At 41.2% G+C, this 24517-nt stretch overlaps 1 protein-coding gene across 3 annotated transcripts in view; it reads right to left on the bottom strand.

The window, feature by feature from the left end:
* Positions 1-1825: 1825 nt before the first annotated feature.
* AGO3 (argonaute RISC catalytic component 3) overlaps positions 1826-24517 on the bottom strand; it is a 34516-nt gene continuing 11824 nt past the window's right edge. Inside the window, exons 5-20 of one of the 3 annotated variants that reach the window (XR_008469738.1) lie at positions 23406-23542; positions 20674-20808; positions 18366-18453; positions 18072-18219; positions 17633-17752; positions 16242-16364; positions 15902-16035; positions 15255-15439; positions 14826-14985; positions 13540-13630; positions 12500-12694; positions 12013-12147; positions 11321-11422; positions 9460-9659; positions 5152-8823; positions 1826-3778 (exon numbers count right to left, since the gene is read on the bottom strand). Coding sequence is in view for 1 of the 3 variants with exons in the window: in XM_054223577.1 (XP_054079552.1) it covers positions 8715-8823; positions 9460-9659; positions 11321-11422; positions 12013-12147; positions 12500-12694; positions 13540-13630; positions 14826-14985; positions 15255-15439; positions 15902-16035; positions 16242-16364; positions 17633-17752; positions 18072-18219; positions 18366-18453; positions 20674-20808; positions 23406-23542 (2062 nt within the window). In the remaining 2 variants the exon portion in view is untranslated. Of the gene's footprint in view, positions 8824-9459; positions 9660-11320; positions 11423-12012; positions 12148-12499; positions 12695-13539; positions 13631-14825; positions 14986-15254; positions 15440-15901; positions 16036-16241; positions 16365-17632; positions 17753-18071; positions 18220-18365; positions 18454-20673; positions 20809-23405; positions 23543-24517 lie in introns of all 3 variants that reach the window. The other 2 variants (XR_008469739.1, XM_054223577.1) reach the window with 2 other exon arrangements.

Below are 24517 nucleotides of genomic sequence, written 5' to 3'. Positions count from 1 at the left end.
CTTCCATTTTGGTCTGAAAAATCCACTTTTTTAGCAGCTTTAAGCCCAAACTAGCATCTAAGACATGGGCGTCTACTTTTGTGCAGCACACAGTCTACACCAGCCTTTCCTCTCGGAGTACCTTGCTGTCAGAGGAGAGGCATCTTCTCTCCCCTCGTACCTCTCCACCGACTCCTCCCATAGCCAGGAGATTACGCGAGTTTGTCCACGGACATCACTGCCCTCAGCTGCCGGCAAACTGGTTCTTGAAGAATTCTCTGTGATGTTAAATCCTCACCTCCACGTTCCCACTTAATCAGACCTCTGCACTGCTCCCCGACATTCACTGGACAACATTCTTCGTGTCCTTACAGCCACCAAAAGGGGTAAGGGGGAAGAAGCAATGGAGTGTATGGAAAGCTGCAGGAGCACAGCAAAGAGTGAAGACATTACTGGACAGGCAACATTCAAATAAAGGCAAAATTCATGATTCTCATAAGACAGAGAAACATGTCAAGGTTAAATTTTATTTTAAAAATTGCAAGTCTACCAGGAAGCATGTTTGTTGGATGACATTACTCTCCAGAAACCACTTATTTTAAAAGCTTCTCCTCTCTGGGTACTTCTAACTCACATATAATTCAGGGCTCACTTCGGTTAAGGAATTCAACACAAACCCAACTCCATTCTGACCAAGGACTTCAAGCTTTAAAAACAGTTCAAGAAAAACACTAACCATACTATACCAATGCAAACCCAAGTTTTCCCAGCTTCTGTTCTTGATCAGAAAAAGGCACATGCTTGCTCTCAAGGAGTTCAAGTCCAACACAAACAGTTCAGGACACCTAAGCTAATGTTTGACGTTCTCAACAATTTCCCTGAAGGGGGGGAGCTGACCACAGCTCACCTGACATCCACCCAACTCCTACCCAGTCCTTTATTTCCACAGGCAGTTGCTTTTGCCACCATCGCATTCCCACCACCCTCCCACTGAGCCGGTTCAACCTTCCCCACAGCTACAGCATCCTCAGCGTGGCTCATTCCGTGTCGGCAGCGGAGGGAGAGTGAGCAGGAACAGGGAGGTAGGTAAAAGCTGAGGAAGCGCAGAGCAACTGTAGTGCTACAGCAAAATTAACTCTACAACTGCCTGCTGCTGTTTGTCCTGGTGGCCAGGCACCCTGGAGCATGAACTGCATGAAAACCGCAACCAGAAATCTATCAGAGCATCTACATCTGATGGAGGGGTCAGGTATTGCTCACAAAACCCCTTGGCTCCGTTGTTTCAAATAGCACCGATCTACTGGAACTTGTATCTGTTTTGAAGCAAGTAAGGTAGCTTCAAGGTTTAGATAGAAAACACAGTTTGATTTAAGTATACAGCTGTTACAGGCACTGCCACCAGCTTCTGAGCATGGGCCTTTTAGGAGGTGAACAGGCACTCTTAAAAAAACATGGGAAAATGCTTTTCCCCCTTGTGTATTAGTTTTTGAAGTAGTCATGTGGGGTCTTTTGGGGTAAACTGTGGATGCAAAGAGACACGTTCACAAGGCTCTAGCAGCATGAGATTTTTTTCAGTATATTCAGCTTTTTCAATATGAAGACAAGTTTCCTCCTTACATTTTTTTAGAGCTTTCTACCATTTAATAGCACAGTCACCACCACTCCTCCTCCTCCTCATAAAACGTGCAGTTAAATCAGCTCAGTTTTAGGATTAATCCCAGCACGATTTACTATGAGTAGCATCAATTACAGCAAATCTTCAGTCTCAAACTTTGTCAGGAAGGAGGATGAATTAAAACTTACCCATGAGCAGTAGGTTGTTGGGTTTTTTTGGTTTGTGGTTTGGTTTTTTTTTTTAATTTAAAGTATTTTAATGGAGTGTCTACATGTTCAGTGGTATTTAAATTGGATACTATAAAACATCATGCACCCTCCAGTGAATGCAACAGAAACATACAGAACATTTCTACTGTAAAGAAACCCATGTGCTACAGTTCACCACCACCAAGGCAAGACTTCTAGGAAGAGGCCTCTGCCCAACAGAAACCAGCATTTCATTTCTTTTGACAGAAAGAGGAGGCAGCAACTTCCTTCTAAATCTCAACAGCTTCAGTATTAGCTAAACGTAGATAGAAAATAAACTGGTTGATGGGCAAGGGAAGAGATGGAGAGTATTGCTGCAAACAAGCTGATGATGCGAGATTTTTGGCCCTTTTTAGTCTAAAAGATAAAAACGCCTACTACTAAAAGGGATAGAAGACACAGTTTTGGCTCAGAATTTAGACTGAAAAAATGCTTTCTAAATCCTAGCCTAACAACATTAAGAAACTGGGAATATAAAATAACTTAACATCTTTGCAAGCTTAAATACCAACAAAGTGGCATTGGGCACTGTAGTAAGACAAGAAAGTTGGTAACAAACTACAAGAAACATCAGCTCATTCCTTTAACTTGACTCGGAAGAAATCTACACAGCAAAGAGATACGCGATTCATAGTCTCCGTGGGTAGCGCGAGCGGGAGTGCGATATTGCAAATTAATGCGACGACGTCCCTTTCAACAAAGAAGTGAGGGCAACTCCAACCAGGCGTCACTGCCCCGCTCCGGGACTGTAAACCCAAAATATTTCATTGCTCGCGTCCAAATTAGTAGGTGTCAAAAAGCTCTGCTTACTGCTAGAAAAAGGCTGGACACGAACATATTCCTGCAACGATACCCACTTCCAATTCAAGTGGGAGTTTTGCGCTTAAGCTCCTTATATTCAAAAATATCCTGACTGACATCAAGTTATCTACATCTTAAATGCCCAATACTGTATGAACAGTAATAAAATGAACACAAACTCATTTTAGTTTTGAACTTAAAGAAAAAAGGTACCAATTAAAGTAGTCTGTCTGTCACGGTGTTTTATTCAGTCTCCTCTCAAACGTGGCTAGTTAAGCTGACTTTGGAGAAGAAAAAACAGAACATTCAGAAACTCCTCCCACCTAAAAATAAGTGTTAAAAGCAACATACAGACCAGACACACAGACCTATGCGCTGCACACAGATTACCAATAAATATACAGAAACACCACAACAAAGGACAAGGTTCATCGTAAAAGAAAAAAGTCCGATAACTGCTATTAAGACCATTACAAAAATGAAAGTTAAGTGTGTATTTTTTGCAGGCATGTGCAAGCACATTACAGTGTAATCAAAGCAGAACTTTGCTATTATTATTACTTTATGCAGCATTACAAGGTTACTGAGGTGCAGTGTTTCATAGTCTAGTCTACAGCTTTTCCTGCCCGGAGGAACGCTCACCAAACTCTCCGTGGACCCAGAGCCTCTGCCACCGTCTGAGGGGGCAGCACCCCCCACCCCACCGAGCTGCTCCCGTCCCGAGCACCTCGGCTCCCAGCTTGGGACCACACGTGCATCACCCCTCCAACACCCACGCCACGCCAGGTCTGCTCCCAGCAGGGCCGACCACCTCCTAAGTCTTCAGACAGCTCTCAGTTTGGCTACTTCATCTTTGGGAGCTCGCTACATCTCAGAGACAACATCCTTCAACAGCCATGGGATCCCCGTCGGCACAAGGCCCATTGCCCCAGGATTCCCGGGCTGTTGCTTCTCCTACACCCACCCGCCACGTACCCCCTCAATGTGAAGAGGTAAATTGCATGAACTACATCAAAACTGCTTCTAGCCTACCAGCGGAATTTGGTGATCGCTCCTCAACGCCTCTCCCTCCAAATGGAAACACCTTCCTGGTTATTCTTGGTCCTGACTCAGAGAAGCTGATGCTTGAAAGTACCTGAAAGATACCATCAAACACTTGGCATTTTCAATAATTTATCTTAAATTTTCAGCCACGTACAACTGGAAAATAAAAATCTACAGCACCATCTTCTAAAAAGGCACTTTCTGAGGACTGTCTTGCTTAAAAAAAAAAGTCACTCCAAGTTCTAAACAGTGAAACTGCTTTGTTTTAAAAGGACCCTATGGTAACTACCCGTGTTAGATGAGGGGGTACCTCCGCCGAGATTCGGATGGCCGGGGTGCGTGGGATGGGAGTGGATGGAGTCTCTCCACCAACACCCTTGTTTCCATAAAACTGATGCTTCGGTGTTTCCCTTCGCAAGGCTCTCCCTCGCAATCCCTTCCCCGCCGTACGCACCTTTGCCTACTCAGGGACAACAATTTGGTTTTGGTTTAGTGTTCTAGAGATCAGGATTCCAGAGACTCTGTTAGGGAGGTAAAATGCAGGATCCTGTACCCACCTCCTTCATACCTCAACTACCAAAAGTACAAAAATCTTTGACTAGCAGAAAGCATCAATTAGCTCAAGCTCTAACCGCGATTTCTTCAGGTGTACAAAAAATGATGAGTGAATTGGCTACGTGAAGTTTTATTTAAACGTGTGCCAAAACAAAAATGATACCCTAATACCCCATATCGATCTAAAGTACCATCTTTGGGTAGAAAAGACAGACAGGGATCTTTCCCTTTGACATCCCTACGGACTGTTTCACCGGTTCCAACCAACCCACCAGTCGCAGCCACGAAACTCCACAGCACTGGAAGGGAGAAGTGTCTGCCCGGCGTGACCAGAGACTACGATGGCCATTTAGAAAGAACGATCTCCGAAAACTGAATTTATAGTTTCAATGTACATAATCTGAGCTTTTGATTCCTCGGTTATAAAAGTGCTTTGAGTAAGGTTCTAAACCCTCAGTTCACAAAACTGGGAAAATATCAAAAGAGGACAAGATATGACGAAAGTGTAAAAAAAAGGCCTCAAGCTTTTTTAAGTGTAGGCTGAGCTTGGAATTTCACCAGAGTGAACTTCAAGACTAGTAGAAAACCAGTATTGACAGCTGGAATTTGTCCAGAAGATGACTATCTGCTGTCTTACGTTGAGCATTTTACAGGACAAAAATGAAGTAGTGAAAATAGTTTAGGACCAATAGCATCTTGAAATAATTTGACTGACAACTTCCAGAAACCCATTTTACTCCTGAACACCATTTCTATGGCCAAACAAACTTCCGAAAAGGATGCCAGAATGAACCCTATAAAAATAACTTTGAGGCGTTTAACCAGATCACACATTGAACAGCAACACAGCGATCCTGAGTAAAATGGCCACAGCTGAAGTGCCCTACAACGGAAAAAAAAGCTACTTACAGTGGAGTCAGTCACTCTGTTCGCAGATGTTGCGAGTTTAACGCCTCAGCTAGAAAATGCTCTACTTCTCTCCGAGTCTGGAGCTCCCAGTCCCAGGGCTCTCCGCTGGGCTGGGACGGCACGGGGGGCTGCAGGGACATACCCACGGCTGCTCCAGCCCCCGGCCCTGCGCCTGCTCCCGCCACGGGAGCAATTAGTGGCACTTGTTAAGTACAAGCGAGGTCTCGGTGCAGTGTCTTAGGAGATGGGAACCATTTTTCTAGACAGGCATAAACCCGCAGCCAGTCTATCTGCAAAGTAAGGAGAACTGTCAGCCTTCGCCCATGGCCCTCTTTGGGGTCCCAGCGAGGGAGGGGGGGTCTGGTATGCCACTCGAGATTTCCCCAAACAGCACATAAAATTTGAGATTATTTTTTTTTCTTTTTAAAGGAGAGCAGGTACAAAAATAAAAGAAATCCATATACTCTGAAAATATACTGGAAACTGCCACCACAGATGAGGTACCATTTATCCCGTCCCCCCCACCCCCAAACTGCAAACATCAAAATATATATGTTTTTAAACAAAGGAAGAATATCTGGCTATTTAATCTCAGTTAAAATGACAGCACCCTTTGTTACACTTGATATTTCACACCATTAATTCTCTTTTGAAAAAAAACCAAGATATCTAACTAACCTTGATTCCTTGCTTATCTCCTCGTTCCTTAGTGCAGTAATTGTCCATCTCCATTTAAATAAATATAGCAGCTACAGCATCATAAATGTGTGGCCCTCACAACGCCAGTAACTTGATATCGTAATACAAATAAGTATCGGCACTTTACGTAGATATTTGCAAAACCAAGAACAGAGATTAAAACTCCCAAATACTCTTCACATGAAAACCAGGTAAAACGCTAGCTCGGCAAGTAATTTAAGTCACTTTCCCAATGAAGTTTCTTTATTTTTTGGTGAAAGTAGCAAGCGAAAAAAGCTTCTCAAATCACAGTCACTGAGCTGGGCAGGATGAGAAGCACACGGCATCTTTGAAAGAAGACTTTAAACAGGAATTTTCATCTAAAGGCCAGAAATCCACAAGAAACCTTTGTAAAATAGTTTGGTTTTTTTTAAACTAAATTATTCATTTTAAAACAATTTTCTGTAAAAAGCCTAACCTGAACCTTTTATAAACGGAACTACAAGCTGGAGTGCTTTGGAGAGAAAGCCGCGGGCTCAGGGACCAGGGGAGGCACTGGAGACCCCTGGGGCGGCAGCGGGGGCTCGACACCGCGCCGGGGGCACCCGCAGCTGCCCGCCGTCCCCTCCCACCGCGACAACGAGCCACCAGCCAACCGCCCGCCATCGCGACTAGTCCAGGGCAAGCTGAACTTCACAAAGGCAGTCTTTTTATATTATCTTCCTTGATATTGGGAGATAAGTCTATGGGGTGTTTAGTAAAGCTCTTTGAGGCAGTGTTGTGAACAGCATACGGACGTTTCAAGACAATATACAAATGCACAAAATACAGTACTTTGTCTTCTGGCAGAAAAAAAAAAGGGGGAGGGAGAGTCATGCCTGTTGAAGCAAAACGGGCTCAGATTTTAGGCTCAAAATACAGTATATTGGCAAAACAGCGGATTTCGTGAGAGTGACAGGAGATAAGCTACTCATACCAAGCCCCGGTTTTCATGTGGAGAGCAAGTGGAGCGCGGAAGGGCTGGGATAACAGCAATGCCCATACAAACGATCTGCAGTATATATACTATGAACCAGTGCAAATAAAAACAGTCAAAAATGCAGTTCACGAGTTTACAAAGTGCAAAACTCCCCAGTCCCCCTCACTGAATAAATGCTCGTCTCTGACATCTTAAATATTGTTTTACCTTTAAAGTGGAATGAAAGAGTCCCATTAATTTGTTTCACATTTCAGTGATTTAACATGTTAGAACTATCCCAGCCCTCTTTATTTGCAAAGTGAAATGAAGTTACCAATAACTTAATTTTAAAAGGAAAGTCATTATCAAAGAGGAAAAAAGCCTAAAAACTTTTATTAATCCCACACATTTTACTGATGTCAAATAGATTTAACTAAGCATGTAAAAACTTAGATCGTAATAAAAAACTCTTTCCATTTAATTCAAATATCCTCCACATTTCAAAGCCAAAAATATGGCCAATTCCTTTGTTAAATCAAAATACTGCAGTGACAAGTAAAGCTTGCAGGATTCTAGAAGCATTTTTGTTATTTTTTGATTTAAAAAAGGAAAATTCAAGATTCCTTCTGACTATAAAACTTTCCTTTCAAAATTAAGGCTTTTACTTTGTCCTTTTAAAATCATGGAGGTGTCCATTCTTCCACAGTTAGTGGTACGAACACTGCTTTAGTACAGCTCAATGGACACAGTTTTCCTTTAGAACGCTTATTGCACTAAAAGATAGCAAAACAAGTTGTCAGTTTTTTTTAAAAATAAACATGGTTACATTTCTAAAAAATAAAAGTTGATGTTGACCATATGTTCTGTAATAATTAAATTAAAGCATTATTATTACTCTAATAAATATAAAAGAAACAAAAGGAAGCTAAACTTCAAAAACACATACGTATGAAATCACATTAAGGTGTGAGAGGCAGCAAGTAAACTAGCATTTTTCCAAAAAGACCTTAGCTCTAAAGTTTCAGTTCTGGTGTTTACTACAGGAAATCCCAGAAAACCTGGGGCATCTGATCTCACGTGAAGCTTCAGCGTATTTGCCTTGCCAGATAGAAAACAATTGAAACTTTTGGACTAGGTAAAACAGCAGCTTTAGGAAATTCACCAGGGAGCGAGAAGTTTGGGTCACTACTGCCTGCACACAATACCACGAGCTTCTGTGTTTGCTTTTTCAAAGGGAACTATTGGAGCCGAGAACTCCAAAGCTGTGAAGAAAGACACAAAGGCAGCAGTTGGCTGAATTATGTTCAAATTATCGGATTAGTGTGCAAAACCTCTTCCACCCCCTCAATTTTTCTCTAGCTAGTGCTGTACATTCAAATGAACTTGGATATGTTCACATTCGAATGCTTGATGGCAATATTGGGAGAAAGATTCCTCAATGCAGTGGGGTAAAAAACTTAATTTTTCTTTTGCACACTTCCGTCCCCCAAACAATCATTGTGATTGTTCCTATAAAGGTGGTTTGCTTTTTATTTTTTTAAATTACACCATTGATTTTTTTTATTTTATTATTATTAATTTTTTTTTGCAAAGATAGTTGTGCTGCCGAGCAACTTGAGGTAAAGGCATAAGAGGGTTAAACTACGAGAAATTAAAAAAAAAATAATAATGATGGCGGTGCTTCCTACAGGAGCCTGCGCCAAAAAAGCAGTTGGCTGGTTTCATATTGCATAATAGTGCTGTGTTCCTCGATGAAGTAAACAATCTTCCTTGTGTCAATTTAAGGGTTTGCCTCTCGCCCTGCACAGTGTCGCTGTCAGCATGATCGGAGGCACACCCCATAAACCAACCCCACTGGAAACATACATTGTATGTGGCTTAATTTTTCAGTTCTTCCTGTCAGTGAGTATGCTCCCGTTTTATTGACTTAAGCGAAGTACATCGTGCGTAAGGTGTCTTGGTGAATTTGTACGGCCTTCGCCAGGGCCTGCGGGTCTCTCCCATTGCTCTGTCCTGAAACATGGCTTCCTTCAGCACTGCGACAAAACGAGAAAGAGACAAGCAGGGCTGAAAACCACATTAATTCGGATCAAAAAAGCCACCTTCACATCTCTTCAACGTTTAGGACAGCAACATGGCGATAACAATTGAACCGGATACCAGGAAAAATCTACTCGTCTATTCACCCAGCAGCCGCGAGGCTTTTGACAAATCCCTTTACCTTGGCTGCTCAGTTTGTGCATCTAAAAATAAGCCTGTTTGTTACAAATACATTGATGGCTTGAAGGTAATAAAATACTTGTGACGTACAAAGCGGAGTTAGGTAAGTGGAAGGCACTTAACATTTGCTTCATTCATGACTACTCTAATTCTAAAGCAAAAAACTAAATGCGTGGCTTGATTCCCTCAGACCACGTCAAAGCAATAACAGAATACTTTATTAAACTAAACTTAATTCTTTTAATCTGAGTGTTATTCAGTAGAATCCACCAACCCACTCTTGTCTGGTACTGAGCAGCAGCTGTCAGGAATGATTATCTTAAGACTAGTCCCAGAGGTAACAAAAATTAACTGCAAAACGAGTGGTAATTATCTATCATCAGATGTCTTTATGCCTGACAACGGAGCAGAGAGCAACGGGGACAAAAACTTAAGCAGACATTTTCATTTACCTGTCATGTTCTTTGTCCACAAGATGGTACCGTGCTCTGAATGCTACCAGGTGAGCATAATACGCTGGTGCAGGAATAGAAACGGATCGTGTACAGCGCACGTATGTGTGGCAGAGCTGGTACGTCAGCAGCTGAAGTTCATCTGCAGTAAAACAGTTATCATCCCACAAAACATGATAGTGTGAAGGACGGCTGGTACCCTAAGAAGAAGGGAACATCAATTCACTTATCTGGCTTTTCCATACAATCAAGTCAGAGTTTTAAGTTCAGAAAGGGCCAGACTAAATAGTATGAACTCCTACATAACTGCAGCTAAAGAAAATGCAGTCTTATATCAGCCCTAAATGTATCTGAAGATAAGAAGTCTAACATTCACATGATTATGTTATTCTAATTATTCTTGCTTGTAAAAAACCCCACATGCCTTCTAGATAACATTCAACGATTAAAACCTGCTCCCAACATGACTAAACCATGATTACACCACCCCTTAACTACCTTCAATTAAAACCATTTCTCATCAAGACACATTCCTCAGAGAAATAACTGCTGCTTTTAACTCCTTCCCATTCCTTAGCGCCCTAACTTCAAGTATGAACACTAGAGATGGCTCCAGCATTTCAGAAGTTACCTACAGAGCTCTACACCAGAACATATATTTCCTTACTTCCACACAACACTCTCTTTCCGGCAGGTTCAGGAGCTGCGTTGCTCTTCGGCATTGTGCTCAAGCAGATTTTTACATGTCACCTGTGCCAAGTTTGCCCCCAGATACGTGCTTTCACGACCAGTACTTTAACGGTTCTAAGTACTGAACTCTCAGCACAGTTCTCAGGAACTCTTAGAAGTCCTCAATTAAATCTCTGACTTGCACTTACTTTGAAAGACACTATTTTGGAGTGAACACTCCTCTTCCCTCCTGCTCCCCCCCAAGAAAGGTGTGATGCACTAGAGTTAAATCTTACAGTGTAACTGAATTAGGTCAATAATTGTGGTTTAGCCAGGCTAGAAAGTCTCTCTCTCTTTTTTTTTTTTTTAAATAAAATATATGAACTATCAATTTAGTTGAGAGCTCTTTTGTGGCTTGCTATATTAAAACCAATGAGCTTCAACTACACCTGGCATTTCTGCTTTAACTTCTATTGATACTATTTTCTTTCCAAGGGGCCAAAACCCAGCTCGCCCAGACCTTGCATGAAGACAGACAGGTAAGTGGAGAAAAGCAGTGGAACTTTTAAACTCCTGAATAAAAAAAAACAGTTTTGAACCGTTGCGGTGGAAAAGAAAACACGCCCACCCAACCTAAACAAAACTTATGACAACATGGTCAGACTCACATGATAAAAATGTAAGGAGTTAAGTTTTTTCTATTTTTAAACAATATCCTGATACAATTTTTGTCATTAAGTTGACTCTCCACTCTGTTGCTGGCAACACCACCACATTGTTGGGTTTAATTTCCACAGCCTGTAATTCACTAGTCTGCATTTAGTCAGCAAATAATCAAACATCACCTTCAGTTTTTCAGGTTGTTTGCATTTGAAACCTTGATTCTATGTTAATTTCCTTGTGGCTATAAATTATAGAAGTAGCAAGTCTTATTTTCAGAAATAACAAAGGTTAACTCTTTAAAATAAACTTAAAAAAGCATCACTTACCATCAGTGCAAGTTTTAAAGGTGTAGCAGACATCACCTCTTATGCAAATAATACTATTAATCCCATAATAATGTGGTATCTCAGATAAAACTGAGCTAAATGACATTTCCTTACTAAATAACTGTTTGCAAACACAAGCGTCACAAAAGGGAAAAAACCAACATATTCTAAAGTCAAATTTACTTACAAAGAAACATTCATACCTGTATTCCAGCATGGCTACAGAGGTAAAAATCAAACTCATATGGGTGTGTAATGTCTGTATCTACAGTTGTTCCAGCTGGAATATTGCCACTTCGTCCAACCTAGAGAAAAGTTTTGGTTAAGAAGCGCAGGTAACAACTGTTTATACATCTCAACTGTAATTAAAAATACAAGTTTCTATTCAACACATGCAAGGCTTCAGCAAATGAAGTATCTGTTTGGAACATGTCGATGTGGCAGCCTGGGACGTTTGACAGGACACTGCATGGCTCTCTACCATCCCAACATGGAACGCTGCACCTACAGCGCTTTAGAACTTTCCATCTCAGCCAGACAGAAGAGCTGCACATACATTTTTATTTAGAATTGTCAGCTTGAGGTCGGGTCAAGTCACTCAGAAGAATGGAAAATTAAGGGTTCCATCATTTTGTATTTTCTTCTACTACAATTGCTGCAGGCTTGGTCATAGTTAGCGACGTGAATATCAGCGATAGTTCACTGACAAAGACTTGTCAAAGACTGATGGGGATTATTTTTTTTTTTAAGCATACTTAAGGTTAATGTTTTTTCAATTTAGGGCAAAGACAACCAAACTGAGAGAGAAACCCATGCTAATATTTTCCTCCGGCATCATAAGTGCTTGACATCAAGCTTTTCACACAAGGCCACTATGAGAGCAGGCAATGATTACCCTTTCTGTTCTGTCAGCACAGAACAACCGTGTATGATGTCGCTTCTGCACCACAATATACGTTATTCCAGGCTGGTAATCTTTCTCCAAACTGATGCAGGCTTCTCGAATAGCTAGCAGTTCATAATACAAAACCTACAAGCACAAGAACAGAATAGTTCAGGTTTTCCTTCCATTGTATTCTACACAACACCTAAGAAATGGTTTGTAGTTAACACTGAGTGCAACTTTGCCACACAATTAATAATCTAAGGAAGTACTTGGAAATATATTGTTTCCCAAGTTCTAAGCCCTTTCCTTCCCAGACAGGAAAGAAGTTGCAACTTTTCTTATGCAACATGCTTACGAAATTCTCCCCTTAAAAGTCTCAATTATTTTGTGGTGTCTTGGTGTAAATGTAAGCAAGTGAAACAGCAGAGCTATTCAAATATGAGAACTGGAGTTGTTACGTAGTAACACGGTCCAAGAAACCCACAAACGAACCAACCTGTCGAAACTGTCCTTCAGAGACCCCGTCCCTGTAGAAGATGATGCGCGTGGGCTTGAACCGCGTTGACTTGTAGAACTGGATGAGAAGCTCTCTCACCATGGAGGCGAGATCCTGGATGATTTCCTGCCGGGGCCGCTGAACTCTCACCGTGGCACAGTACCGGCTTGGATGAGCATCCATACTACCCACAACCTTTAGGGGAAGATTACATGAGCAAAGGCTTCAAGATCAAATCTATATAAAAAACTAAAATAGCAGAAAAAGGCAAGAAGAGCAACTTTCAAGTAAAAGATGCTTCCATTAAAACAACCACCACAGCAATATTTTCAGCTGGAACCTGTAGTAGGTACAGGTTTAACACCTTTGAAAAAAGGTATAAAACCTGCTCTCCAAGCACCCTGAAACGCATCTGTAGAGTTGGAGTCTTTCCCTCTGCTGACAGCGCACTAATGCATATTCTGATAATCCAGACACAGACTTTTTTCTTTGAGTTTTTCTCACCTTTTACACAGAGAAACATTTCAGTTTACCTTAGCTCCTTGAAACAAGGATGCAGTTTCTGTAACTGCAATCAATGCCAAGTAAAATGCCAAGGAGACAAAATAGGAAGGGACTGACAAGCACCCAACCACCACCTTGATCTCCTGGACTGCACCAACACAAAAGGTAAGAAGCACCAAAAACATTCCTGCCAAACCAGGCCTTTAACTACCTTTTTCTCCTTAAAAAAATACAAAATTTTCATTAACTAACATCAAAGCTGCATTATTTCCTTTAGAATATTTTTGCAGAAATATATTATTTAATATGACTACCATTTTACCTTGATTTAAAAAATAAAAAGCTAAGAAAACAGTCTGAAGTATCCAAATAGTGTTTTTCTTTTAAAGACATGATTTTTAGTAACACTGGATACGTGTACAAAGAACTAGCATAAGCCCCGAAAGGTATTTGACATAGACGTAGTCCATGAGTGGCATTTACTATTCTAACATTTACCTAAGATGAAAAACCAATGCTGATTTAATAAAACTTACAGCAGCGATGGAAGGCTTCTTTCCATCTCCAGCAGGAGGGTGAGTGACATCGGCTCCCAAAAAGATCACTGGCTGCTGGAACACAGAAGGTCTTCAAAAAGAAAAAAGTGCTAAGTCACACTTGTAGCTGAACAGTTGGCGCAAGGTTATTGCTCAATATGGGGTTTGTTTCTATTTCAGCTCAGCTGCACAGAGAAGCGCCTTATCAGGTGCCCCGGCCAGAGCTAAACAATGAAACCTTTGTGCACAAGATGTGAAACCGAAATCAGCACAGCGGTCATTCCAAAACACACTGCCATTGCACCATGGCATGGTCCTAGTGGAGAAAAGGTGCAGAGCTACACCTGAACGGTACAGACAGCTTCTCACAGAAACCGTCACTTCACAGGTTGATTACACCAGCGCTCAGAGGTCAGCAAAGCACCGCTTTGGTACTGCGGTTACTGCATCAGCCGCGTGACAAACAGCTGGGTGCAGGACCACACAGGTTACGCTGCCTTACAGGATTTACGCAGCGCAATGGGCTCCCATTGCCTTCAAAATATTCTTCCACACATCTTTGTTTCATGTTTAAACTTTTGATTCCAAGCTCTCAGGAAGACGCAGGAAAAAGTTCTTCAGTTTTGCACTCCCAAAGTTTTTCTGGCTTGCTACCTTGGCATTGTGCGTATTTCCACTCAAAGAACAGATATGCTCTAGGAAAGGTTAGAGTCAAACAGAAGTTCTAGTCTTCGGGACCAAAAGATGTGTGCTTCTCCAGAAAGAAGAGAGCACACACGGCTTGGACTCGTCAAACCTTCTCACCAAAGGCATCAAAGCAATTGGAACCCACACACAGAGCGCAGAACAGCCTCGCAAAGAAGCGTGAGCTGAATGACCCAGCCTGGGAAAGTCAGAGAAGTAAGATTCCTCTACCCTTATTAACAGCACACTGATAGGTTCACCAAGAGTTACATTCTTCTGTGATGTGTTGTGTGCTCTTAAACCTGCAGTAGAGTTCTGATTATATTAATATTTCAAAATCTCTAAATCTGTAGTTTCTCTTCAAGCTTTTGATACTGATCTAACATTTGGAAAGAACCTTGGCTTAAGTCTTAACTCACGGGCCAAAAACCACTCAGAGCCCACGCTAGAAGAAATTTAATTCTACCTCAAATATCACATGCTATTACCAGAAGAATATTTCTACTTAAAACTTGGCCGCATTTAAATTTTGGGTGCTAAGTATCACACTTAACCACATCTGTTAAAACAAAACCCAAATCAGCCTCCACGCAGATTCTTACCGTTGATGAGGTACAAGGATGTTGTTGATTCCTCCTAGTTTAACATTAATCTTCAGGCACAGATTTGACAGGGTCTGTGGAGATGTTTTAATGACGTTCTTGACTTGAACACACTGCGTGGCCATTCCCAACAGCGTATCTCCCACACGCTTCACCTCCGCTGAGAAGCAAATATTAGGGTACAAGATTGGAAATTATTAGTATATTTTCATCTTAGCTTAAGTCACAATAATTTAAACGTACATACTCCACAAAATAACTTCCAACTTATCTGCATGCTCAGATCTGCTTCCAATTCATTTTAACTTCAGACAACACATTGGTTTCTAATATCTAAAGAATGGTCCAGAATTTTCTAACATGTGCTGGGCAGCAAATTTCTTTGAATGATACTTGACCAAACAGGTAAAGACAGAGACATTCCCTCACCATACACTGGCGTTTTCCCTGGCAGGATGACAATGATGAGCTGAAGCCCCGAATAGGTGTTCTTGAGGTGTCGAAACATGGGCTCCACACTGTCTGCACCCTGGGCGTATTTACAGAAACAGGGCTGGCCTTGGATCGGCATCCCTGCGTCTTTGGAGATCTTGCGCAGCTGGTCCGTAAAACCCCTAAAGATGAGAAGTTTTTTGAATTTTTGCAGCAGCAACAGCACACAGCAACTAAAGCAGAAGGGGACGAACTGTTACTCAAACGAAGAGAACTCCAAACAGCTCTTAAAGCAGCATTTAAGAACGCTCACTCTGTGGAGGCTGTACAGCTTGCAAACACCATAGACTAGAATGGAAAAAACACCCAACCAACAAGTTTAGACACCTTTAGTACTTCATTCCAGATGCCAGAAGGAACTATATGCAAAGCAGCAACGTCACAGGACCAAACCCCCACAGCATACCCAGGTACAGTGTTTTGACTGTAGCTTCCAGCAAGGAAGCAAACCAGCTTGGATCCCCCGCTAACATCTTAGATTATTAAAACCAGGTGAAACACTCATTGAAGTCCTATGTTCATGTTTTCACTAAGATGGCTTCATTAAGAGAACAGTCCAAAGCCTGAACCGTGACATGCCTTACTTCAGTATTTCTTCTCTGCACTGCCTCTGTGTTGCAAAGCAAGCTATAGCCCACATTTTGATCTCAACACCAGTGTGAAACTGCTTCCCTCGCATGTCCCATACTCCATGGCTTGGTGTTGCCACTGTTCGATTCTGTAGAAACAAAACCAACACAGATATTCAAAAAAAGAAAAATAAAAAGCCTATGCTATTTACAGTTCCAAGGTAACAAAAAAAAGTTTACTATTCCAACTCTGATCCCTGTATCGCACAAATCCCCTGAACTGACTGCAACAGGCCATGTGTGCGGCAAATCGCTCTTCAAAAAAGAGAAACAAAAGAAAAAGCTAAAGCCTCACCCGTCCTCCGTACTGCAACATCGGAGCTGGGAGCACGCGCCCCGTCACATGGGCCATCTCATCCCGGACTTTGAATTGGAACTCTTGAACAAATGGATCTGCATCATAATTTGCACTTCTCACCTAAACGAAGAGGTTTTCCGTATTACAGAAGTATCTAATTATAATTCATATAACAAACAAAAGATGGACAGGAATGCTGCAGAAGTGTTCTACAATTCCACTTGTCATTGAAAAAGGCTCAGATTTAACGGCTCAACACTGTCAGCCTATCCCCAAGTGAAAACAATTAATGCCATGAGATATATTGGCTGAGATTTTTTTGTTCCCTTAGTTACTCAAGTGCTCATTTGTAGTATGCTGATTTAAGCGCATTTAATTTCCTCACAGGACAGATCAAAAAGCATTCTCTTTTAGAGACAAGCACATGCGAGATTAAACAAATTCCTTTTATGACTGCACATTCATGTCTTCTGTATTTTTCCAGAATTTTAATTTAAACTTTTGGGCTAACTTGTCAGCTCAAAACCCAGACAGTTTCAAATAAGAGCTATCTGTTTATAAGAGTATCCAACTAAAAATATCCGAGTTTTATATTTCAGGTCAGAAAAAACACTGATGTTGAGAGTGTCTGGACTCAGCACCAAGAAAAGATATTGGAGTTATGAGGTGAAAACATTTAGCATGTACTAAGGAAAGCAATCAAACACCTCCAGGACAAGACTGTCGTGCAGGAGACCTAGAATCATTCCTCTACCCTTTCACAGATTCCTCGTATGATTCTGGACCAGTCAAGTTGTTCCAGTTTGATTTCAGTGTCTATTAAAATTAAGTAGTGTTAGAGCGATGCCACCATCTCCAAACCACCAACAGAACAAAGTGTGAAATTTTGACCCAAGTTTTCAGAGCCTAGCTCATGATTTTAAAAGTACTCAGCACCACTACAAATATAAGCATCCTACAATAACCAAAAAAAGTACAGTGTTCAAATATCAACAGGAATCAAGGAAAAGTAACTAGAACAAGGGCTTCCATGAGTTTGGGTACTAAAACCCAAGTCCACTTCACAAATTTGTTTAAAACCCCTGAGGGCCCGATACAGGGAAACACTGAACTATTAGTCCTGAGTGGTTCCAACACCTACTTGGAAGTAATTGTAAAGATTAGAACACAAGAGCTGATACTGCTGAGTGCTGGACCCATGCTATTACTGCAAGCTATTTTAAATAAATCCTATTAAAAAAAAAGTAGTTAAAGTCTATTAAGTTAAGGGGCTAGAAGAAGGAATGAAAAGACTAATTTGGTCATATGAGAAGTTTTTGCATTAATGTGTTCTAGTCCGGTGTCATTTAGTGAGTAGTATCGCACCAAGCTGAAATTAAAGAACTAACCAATCTGCTAATCTCCTCTTGCCTATCTGGAGCAGATCTCGCTGTGGCCTTTATCATAGTCGACGTCTGATTGTCCGTTAGCTTCTTGATACACCGCTGGCCAGCTACGATATTACACACCTTAAAGGAAAATCAGAGGCGTCAATACACAACAGGAGCACCTAGAAACAGAGACCAGCCTACCGCAGGTACACAGTACTGTGCCATCACTACAAACCACACCCCCAGTGGGTTTAAGCAGCCACATACTTCTTACTCACAGTTCTAAAATTTAAAGCACTCTCTGAGATGTAGACAGTCTTTAGTGAAATAGAAGAATAACGAACATGTAAATAGATAAACACGCTTGTACTGCACTGCGCACTGCTTCTTAATGCTTTGCAAAATGATACCATCTACCACTAAACAAGCTGATTTATCATCAGAACAAGATCATTACTTCTAAAGGCAGGTAGGTGTGTTTCTGTTCTTGTCCCACTTGTAGGCAAGGAAGATGAGGGTATTTCAGCTGGAGGTTGTATTTCTCTCTGAAATACTGTGCTACTGTTCTCTCCACAGTCTGGCCATTTTCTAACTGCAAAGGAAAGCTGAAAAGACATGCATTTTAATAAAATGTACAGAAATCTTAGTTGGCAAGTATCGCCGTTCCCCAAAATAATAAAATATTAGCTCCTGCTACACATTCAGTGTTAAGGTATCACACACTTCATGCTGTGGAAAAAAAGCATCTTACGTTTGATGACTTGCAGGCCTTCTTGTTACATTACAAACACGGTATTTCCTTCTCATCGTTCCACAGTGAGTCACTTCTACCTTTAGACCTGCACAGAAGTACCAAAAAACCTGGTGTCACAACCACACAAAAACTTGCACGTTATTATATGAGTTCACACATTCTAATCCAACAGCTTTGACGGTCAGTGGCAAACAGCACAACATAAGAAATTATTATTCTCTAAACATCTTGCTTTCATTATAATTTGATTTCTGACTAATCAGGTATTATCCTCAAAACCAAATCATAATGCATAATATTTGATCTTCCATATCATCCGAATTTCTTGCAGCAGTTTGATTTTACAGGCATGTGACTAATCTCAGGCACAGACGGCTGTTTTCACCGTATTTGTTCTCATTCTCAATGCTTATTCCTCTTAAAACTAGCAGTTCCAATATAATTGACATTAAACCCTAGTTTTCTACCTTATTGTTCATTTTTCCCCCTAGCTTTGCGTCCACATGCAGCTTGGAATTTTTTTTCAATTTCACTGACCAAGTTTAACTTTAGATTTTGAGTGGCTGAAGATTTCATCTAAGCACCCAGCCGACACACCGGAGGCTCACCAGGCTTGACTCTCTACCCACAATAATGACAGCAACAATTGCAGCTTCGAGAGGCTTTCAGTGGCTATTTCTATTAACTGTGTGCGCAGTGTCTGTACAGAGACAGCAGACTCAACATCTGCTGGAAGTACTGAGCTTATTACACAATGCCACATAGCATCGTCGCACTGTTATGTCTTTCCCCAGCGCCAGAGAAGAAAAGGCAGTTGAAAACAGAGCCTCGCTACCCAAAGGATTCAACCTACAGTCTACTAGTAAAGGCTCCTGAGAAAGCACTTGGATGACTTGCCCTGTTGAGGCTCGTGTGGATTGTGGACCACAGATTGAACACCCCGCATCAAATCAGGTCCCTAAGCACCAGAGAGCAGACACTGTGTTTAGTTTACTAGGGACACAGACGTCCCAAAGAAATATCAGCTGTACTTCACTGATTCCTGACAACACTAATTGCAACATTAACATCAGTATTACTTAGAGGATGGCACAGTCAAAAATAAACTACCACTGAGCTGATACAGCAATAAGAGAAAATACAAAGATGAAGCCACGAAGCACTGTGGCCAAGCAGAAGAGGGTTGTGAATAGAGAGATATCTGGAACTCATTCACTGCTTTGTCATTAATCCGCTGTGACACCACAGAAGGCACTACCCTCCCACAGTGCTGCTCACAGACTGCCAATTCTTTAACGCAGGGTTTCACTATACGTGATCGCATCTTGGCTTGAGTTCCCAGATACTACGGTACTAAAACCAAACATTGACAGCAAAGGTAACCTTTCAACATCTTCTGACGATGGTAACAAAGCGGCTGAGGCATCCAAAATCAAGCAGAGACACTTCCTCATTCACCAGTTACCCATCTTCCAGAACAAAGACAGATAGGGAGATGTAAAAGGGAGGCATGTTGGACTACTACAAAATAATTCCTTTACTTTTTTTTCCACTAATGACTATTCTACAAACACATCAGTTTATGAATACAGTTCAAATTCCCTTTTTTTCGCCCAGCATTTCAATAGAGTTTAAACTTGCATCAAGTAACACAAGTGTTTAAGGGCAGCACTTCAAAGAGCCAAGCTCTTTCAAGACTGCTGTCTCTGCAAATTACACTGGAATGAAAGGATATGGGAAAACGCAAAGCAAAGTAGCACATATGGAGTGAAACTACCCAAACCAGCAGCTTATGCAATTCCTTTGGAATGGAATTTGACCTTCAGCTGCAAGTCAGCAAGTGGTACTCGTTTTTCCATAAGGCAATCAGTTATTAGAAGTCACAGCAACAGCATACTTTCAAAGAATCAATTATGTTAGCTTTGAAATCAATTTTCACTTTGCCTCAGCATCTAAACAGTGGGAGACCCACAGCACAGCACCACTATGGCCTCAGTGACCCTCGCTCACAAAAGGTTAGCCAGCCAGAAAGGCGGCAGCCACTTACCTCTCTCCAGGAAATAAACAACACGCTTTCTCTTTCCTTCTTTAAGCCACTGGGAACATACCTCATTTTTCATCTTTAATTTCTAGATCTGCACTGTTTCCTTTGGGACTAGAACTACAAACAGGACACACTGCAGTTCTCTTGGCAGTTCCAGGGCCCTTCTGATGCACACTAACCAGGAGGCTTCCAGTTAAAACAAGTCCCTCAAAATTAGCTTGATTGTGTTACCTGGGACAGAACAGAAACATTTCTACTTACCCTTTATCTCTTTGGTGAATTTTACCCGATGAGAATCAGTCAGAGGTCTTGGTTGTTCATCAATATTATGAATGTCAAGAACTTCACACATAAATTGAATTACAGGTTGTGCTTTGTAGAAGGCAGTGGCAGAAACTAAAAAGAGCAAAATATTAAGTGTAAAAAAAGCCAAGTCAGAATGTTGTAGAGCAATATGTAAATTAATGCTTTCTAAAATTCCACGTAACCCTCAAGCAAATATTGTGCAGCACACATTTTTAAAAACAGATTAGCAAGCCTTGTAACAACTATGCGTACAGAAGCCGTGTAGGGCCCACAGTGACACATCAGTCTCCAGCACAGTCATCCTGCAACTGCTTCGCATTTCAGGGTTTTGAAAGGGTTTTTCCCCAGATAACATTTATTTCTAGAGAGCTGTAACGTCCCAGACAGACATTCTCTCCTGACTCTGTATGGAGCTGCGAGCAGAGACAGTATTAACATCTCTCTACTGAAGACATTTAACACAAAAAGCTAAGATTGTATCATTAACAAAATTATATTGCATATTGAATAATCTGCTCAATTACTGAAAGACTAATTGGTAGAAACATGAGCACTGTGTTGACTATACAGAAATCACGTGAGTGTAGTGGTGAGTGCAACCCTTCATCTACTAAAATCTCTCACTCTCCCTGCATAACTAATAACACAATCACATTAAGTGACAATACACTTTTTAAACAGGCCGGCTGACTCATTCCATGGAAGACCATAAACAATCTGCTTGATGAAGTTCCAAGCACTTGAAACATACCTTTTAGTAAGAGAGGTGAGGCGGCACTAGATATAGCTCAAACACAAGCAAGCTACTCCATACATTAAAGACTTTAAATAGCAACAACGGAAAAGAAATACTTGACAAGCACTTTATTAGCTTTCCAGATCTCATGTACCGAACCCACCACATCTCTGCGCTAATACAATGAAACATTCTTCAGACATGCGTCACGTCAGCAGGTTGCCAGCTTGGCGTGACGCACGGGGGCCAACACCTCCGACAGCGCTGCCTGAACGAACACAGGGAGCGACGCCCCCATGGCCACTGTGCCGGCTCCCGCTGCAACACAGGCACGGAGAAACAGGCTTTGCAGAGCACCCCCAACAAGTTAAACAACTCAACCAAAATCAAGCGATGGGATTTGAACGGAATCTGCACAGCCTCAAACCACACCATAAACTGATTGCCCCGTAAACCAGAGCTTACAAAGTTCTGAAGTTTCTCACTCACAGAAAGGACAGAAAAATTTCTACTGCAAGAGTTACTACTACACCTTCTCATGCTGATGAGAAAGTGTGCTTCACAGAAAGTAACAGCACAGTACATCATAAATTGGTGTAAATTAACACTCTTGTCCTACCTGAACTGTAGTTATCTCAGTACCTATCATATAAATACTAATATCGGTTACTTCTCAGACTGGTAAGATTTTTTCATCTATTTTTCAAACAATAGCTACACCATGGCTGCTGTTTGAAAGGCAATTTCACAAGAACCAGCCCATCTGAAGTCAACATGAGTATCATCCACAATTTAGGTAAAGCAGAACACGTGGACTTGCAAATTTTCATGCTGAAAACTCAGTATCATCTGCAACATTTTATTATGCTCCAAAAGAGATGCTAAGCACAACCTGAGGGAGAGTGCTTAACCTAGTGCAAAAGAGACAGACTGTTTACCTTGGTTTTGCAAAGCATTTCAAACAGAGAACAGAATGCGAATTAGAGAAAACTTTAGGTAGCACCTGCATCTCAAACACTGACATTTTTCAATAGCAGCTTAACAACTAAATAGACCCAAAGCGCTTACAGCACCGAGGAGTCTGACACAGGCACCAGTTGATCTCAGATGCATTCATCTGGGGCTTAATAAAGTGGTGCAAAGCAGATCTGATTTTGCATAAGAAAGCCCATCTCAATTAGCCCTATTCACTAAAGTGTTTGTGATACATTTTACAGAGTTTTCTTGGAAGTGCTGAACAACACCTACTGTGGGCAGCTGCACAGAGACACATCTTAAGCAATTTGCCTGTACTACTGTGGATGTACCAATACAGAAAATTAAGTAGGAAAACTAGCTATGCTAGACTTTTCCTTCCTATATAGGAATTATTTTTAATATAGCAGGTAAATTTCTGCCGTAACACTAACATGATGACAAATCCAGAGAAAAAGACTAGGATTTCTAGGGAGCCTTTGCTGCATAGGTCTGGTCTGAACTGGCTGAACAGGAAGGCAATGTATGCATCTGTACACTTCGTTATTACAATCTCCTACTGTTACCAGCAGACTGACTTCCCAGTTAATGTTGTGTTTCATGAGGATATTACAAAAGACAACTACTAAATCTTCAAACTGAGTAATGAGATGCAAGTATTTTTCAGGTGAAACTCCCTTACCTATAAAGCAATTAAAGTTTGAAAGTTTTCTTATTCTGATACAAATTCTAGCAAAATACCCCAAGCTACTTTAACTCTTTATTATTTACAGTATGAATTAAGAAATCAGAGTACAAGATAGCTTCTGGTTACTAAATCCCTCTGCACAGATGGCACCAGAAGTTATCACCACACAGAAACGTAGTACCACAAACTCAAGCACGTGGCAGTACAATGACCGAATGGCAAGGTCATTTTTATTCTTACAGGCATCTTTGTCATTATCTTTATTCTTAACCCTGAATCCCAACTCACCATCAATATTGAGCATCATCTTCCACATGGCAGGCCGAACAGACTGATGGAACCCAAACCAGACCTCTCTACCCCCGCCCAAGGGGTGATCATAGCCTTCCGGAGCTGAGAAAAAGGAGCGGCCCACAGGGGTGTACCTAGTGAAAGAGATGACCACACGTTTATGCTATTGCTTTCCAAATTAAAAAAAAAAAAACACATCTATAATAAAGATTATAACACAAAGCATTATTTTTCTTTTTTGGAAATTTTGTGCCTAGAACCAAATTTAAGCAATACACACGGAATGCTGCTGTTCCCATTAGAGGGATTTTAAACTTAGACACAAGACTTACCAGTTTTAGCAACGCACAACCACTTTCAGTTTTCACAAATCAAGAACTAAGTTAACTTCCCCTTCCTGATCTTCCACTTCAAGAAAATATAATCTCCATCACAGCAGATTCTGTACACCAGCACTGACCCTCAAATATCATTTTACATGTTTAACTAGGGAACATTTGAATACAATGTACACTGAGAGAAGTAATAGCTTTGGTGGAAACAGAGAACTAGAGAAACTAATGTGTCTCTCAGGTAGAAAACAGCTGTTCAGGAACCTGCACAACTTCTCACATTTGTGATGGTCAGACATTAGTACAGAGGTTAACATCTTTCATGTTTCCTTAGGATCCAGGCACCTCAGAAGCACTGGCTTCCATAAATGACCATAAGTCTTTTTTTTTTTAAAGGGTCAGTTATACCCAATGAAAAACACCAGTGCAAAGCTGTCTAACACCAGCAATCAGACTTCAGAAGTTACTTTCGTTGACCAAATAAAGCAAAATTAATTTGGCCTTCACTAATGTTTACGAGTTCTGAGATGAAGAATAAGAGACTTTGTTAGGAGAGGCATCTAGTCTCAACTGCGTCTTTAAAACACAGGAAGCATGCACCGTTGATGGGTATATCCAATTCCATCAAGGAATTGGAAAGACTCATGCTTTCAGACAGTCACTGCCATCAAGAGCACGATGCTTGGCTCAACTTGAGCAGAAAACATGAAAGCAGTGCTACAGCATACTATAACCTCTCAGTATTTCAAGTAAGGTCTATTGTAAGTGTCTCCTGTT

This window comes from Rissa tridactyla, chromosome 18, assembly GCF_028500815.1.
Source record: "Rissa tridactyla isolate bRisTri1 chromosome 18, bRisTri1.patW.cur.20221130, whole genome shotgun sequence".
Classification (NCBI taxonomy): Eukaryota; Metazoa; Chordata; class Aves; order Charadriiformes; family Laridae; genus Rissa; species Rissa tridactyla.
The sequence above is the reverse complement of the archived record's forward strand: the minus strand, read 5'-3'. Positions and strand labels throughout refer to the sequence as shown.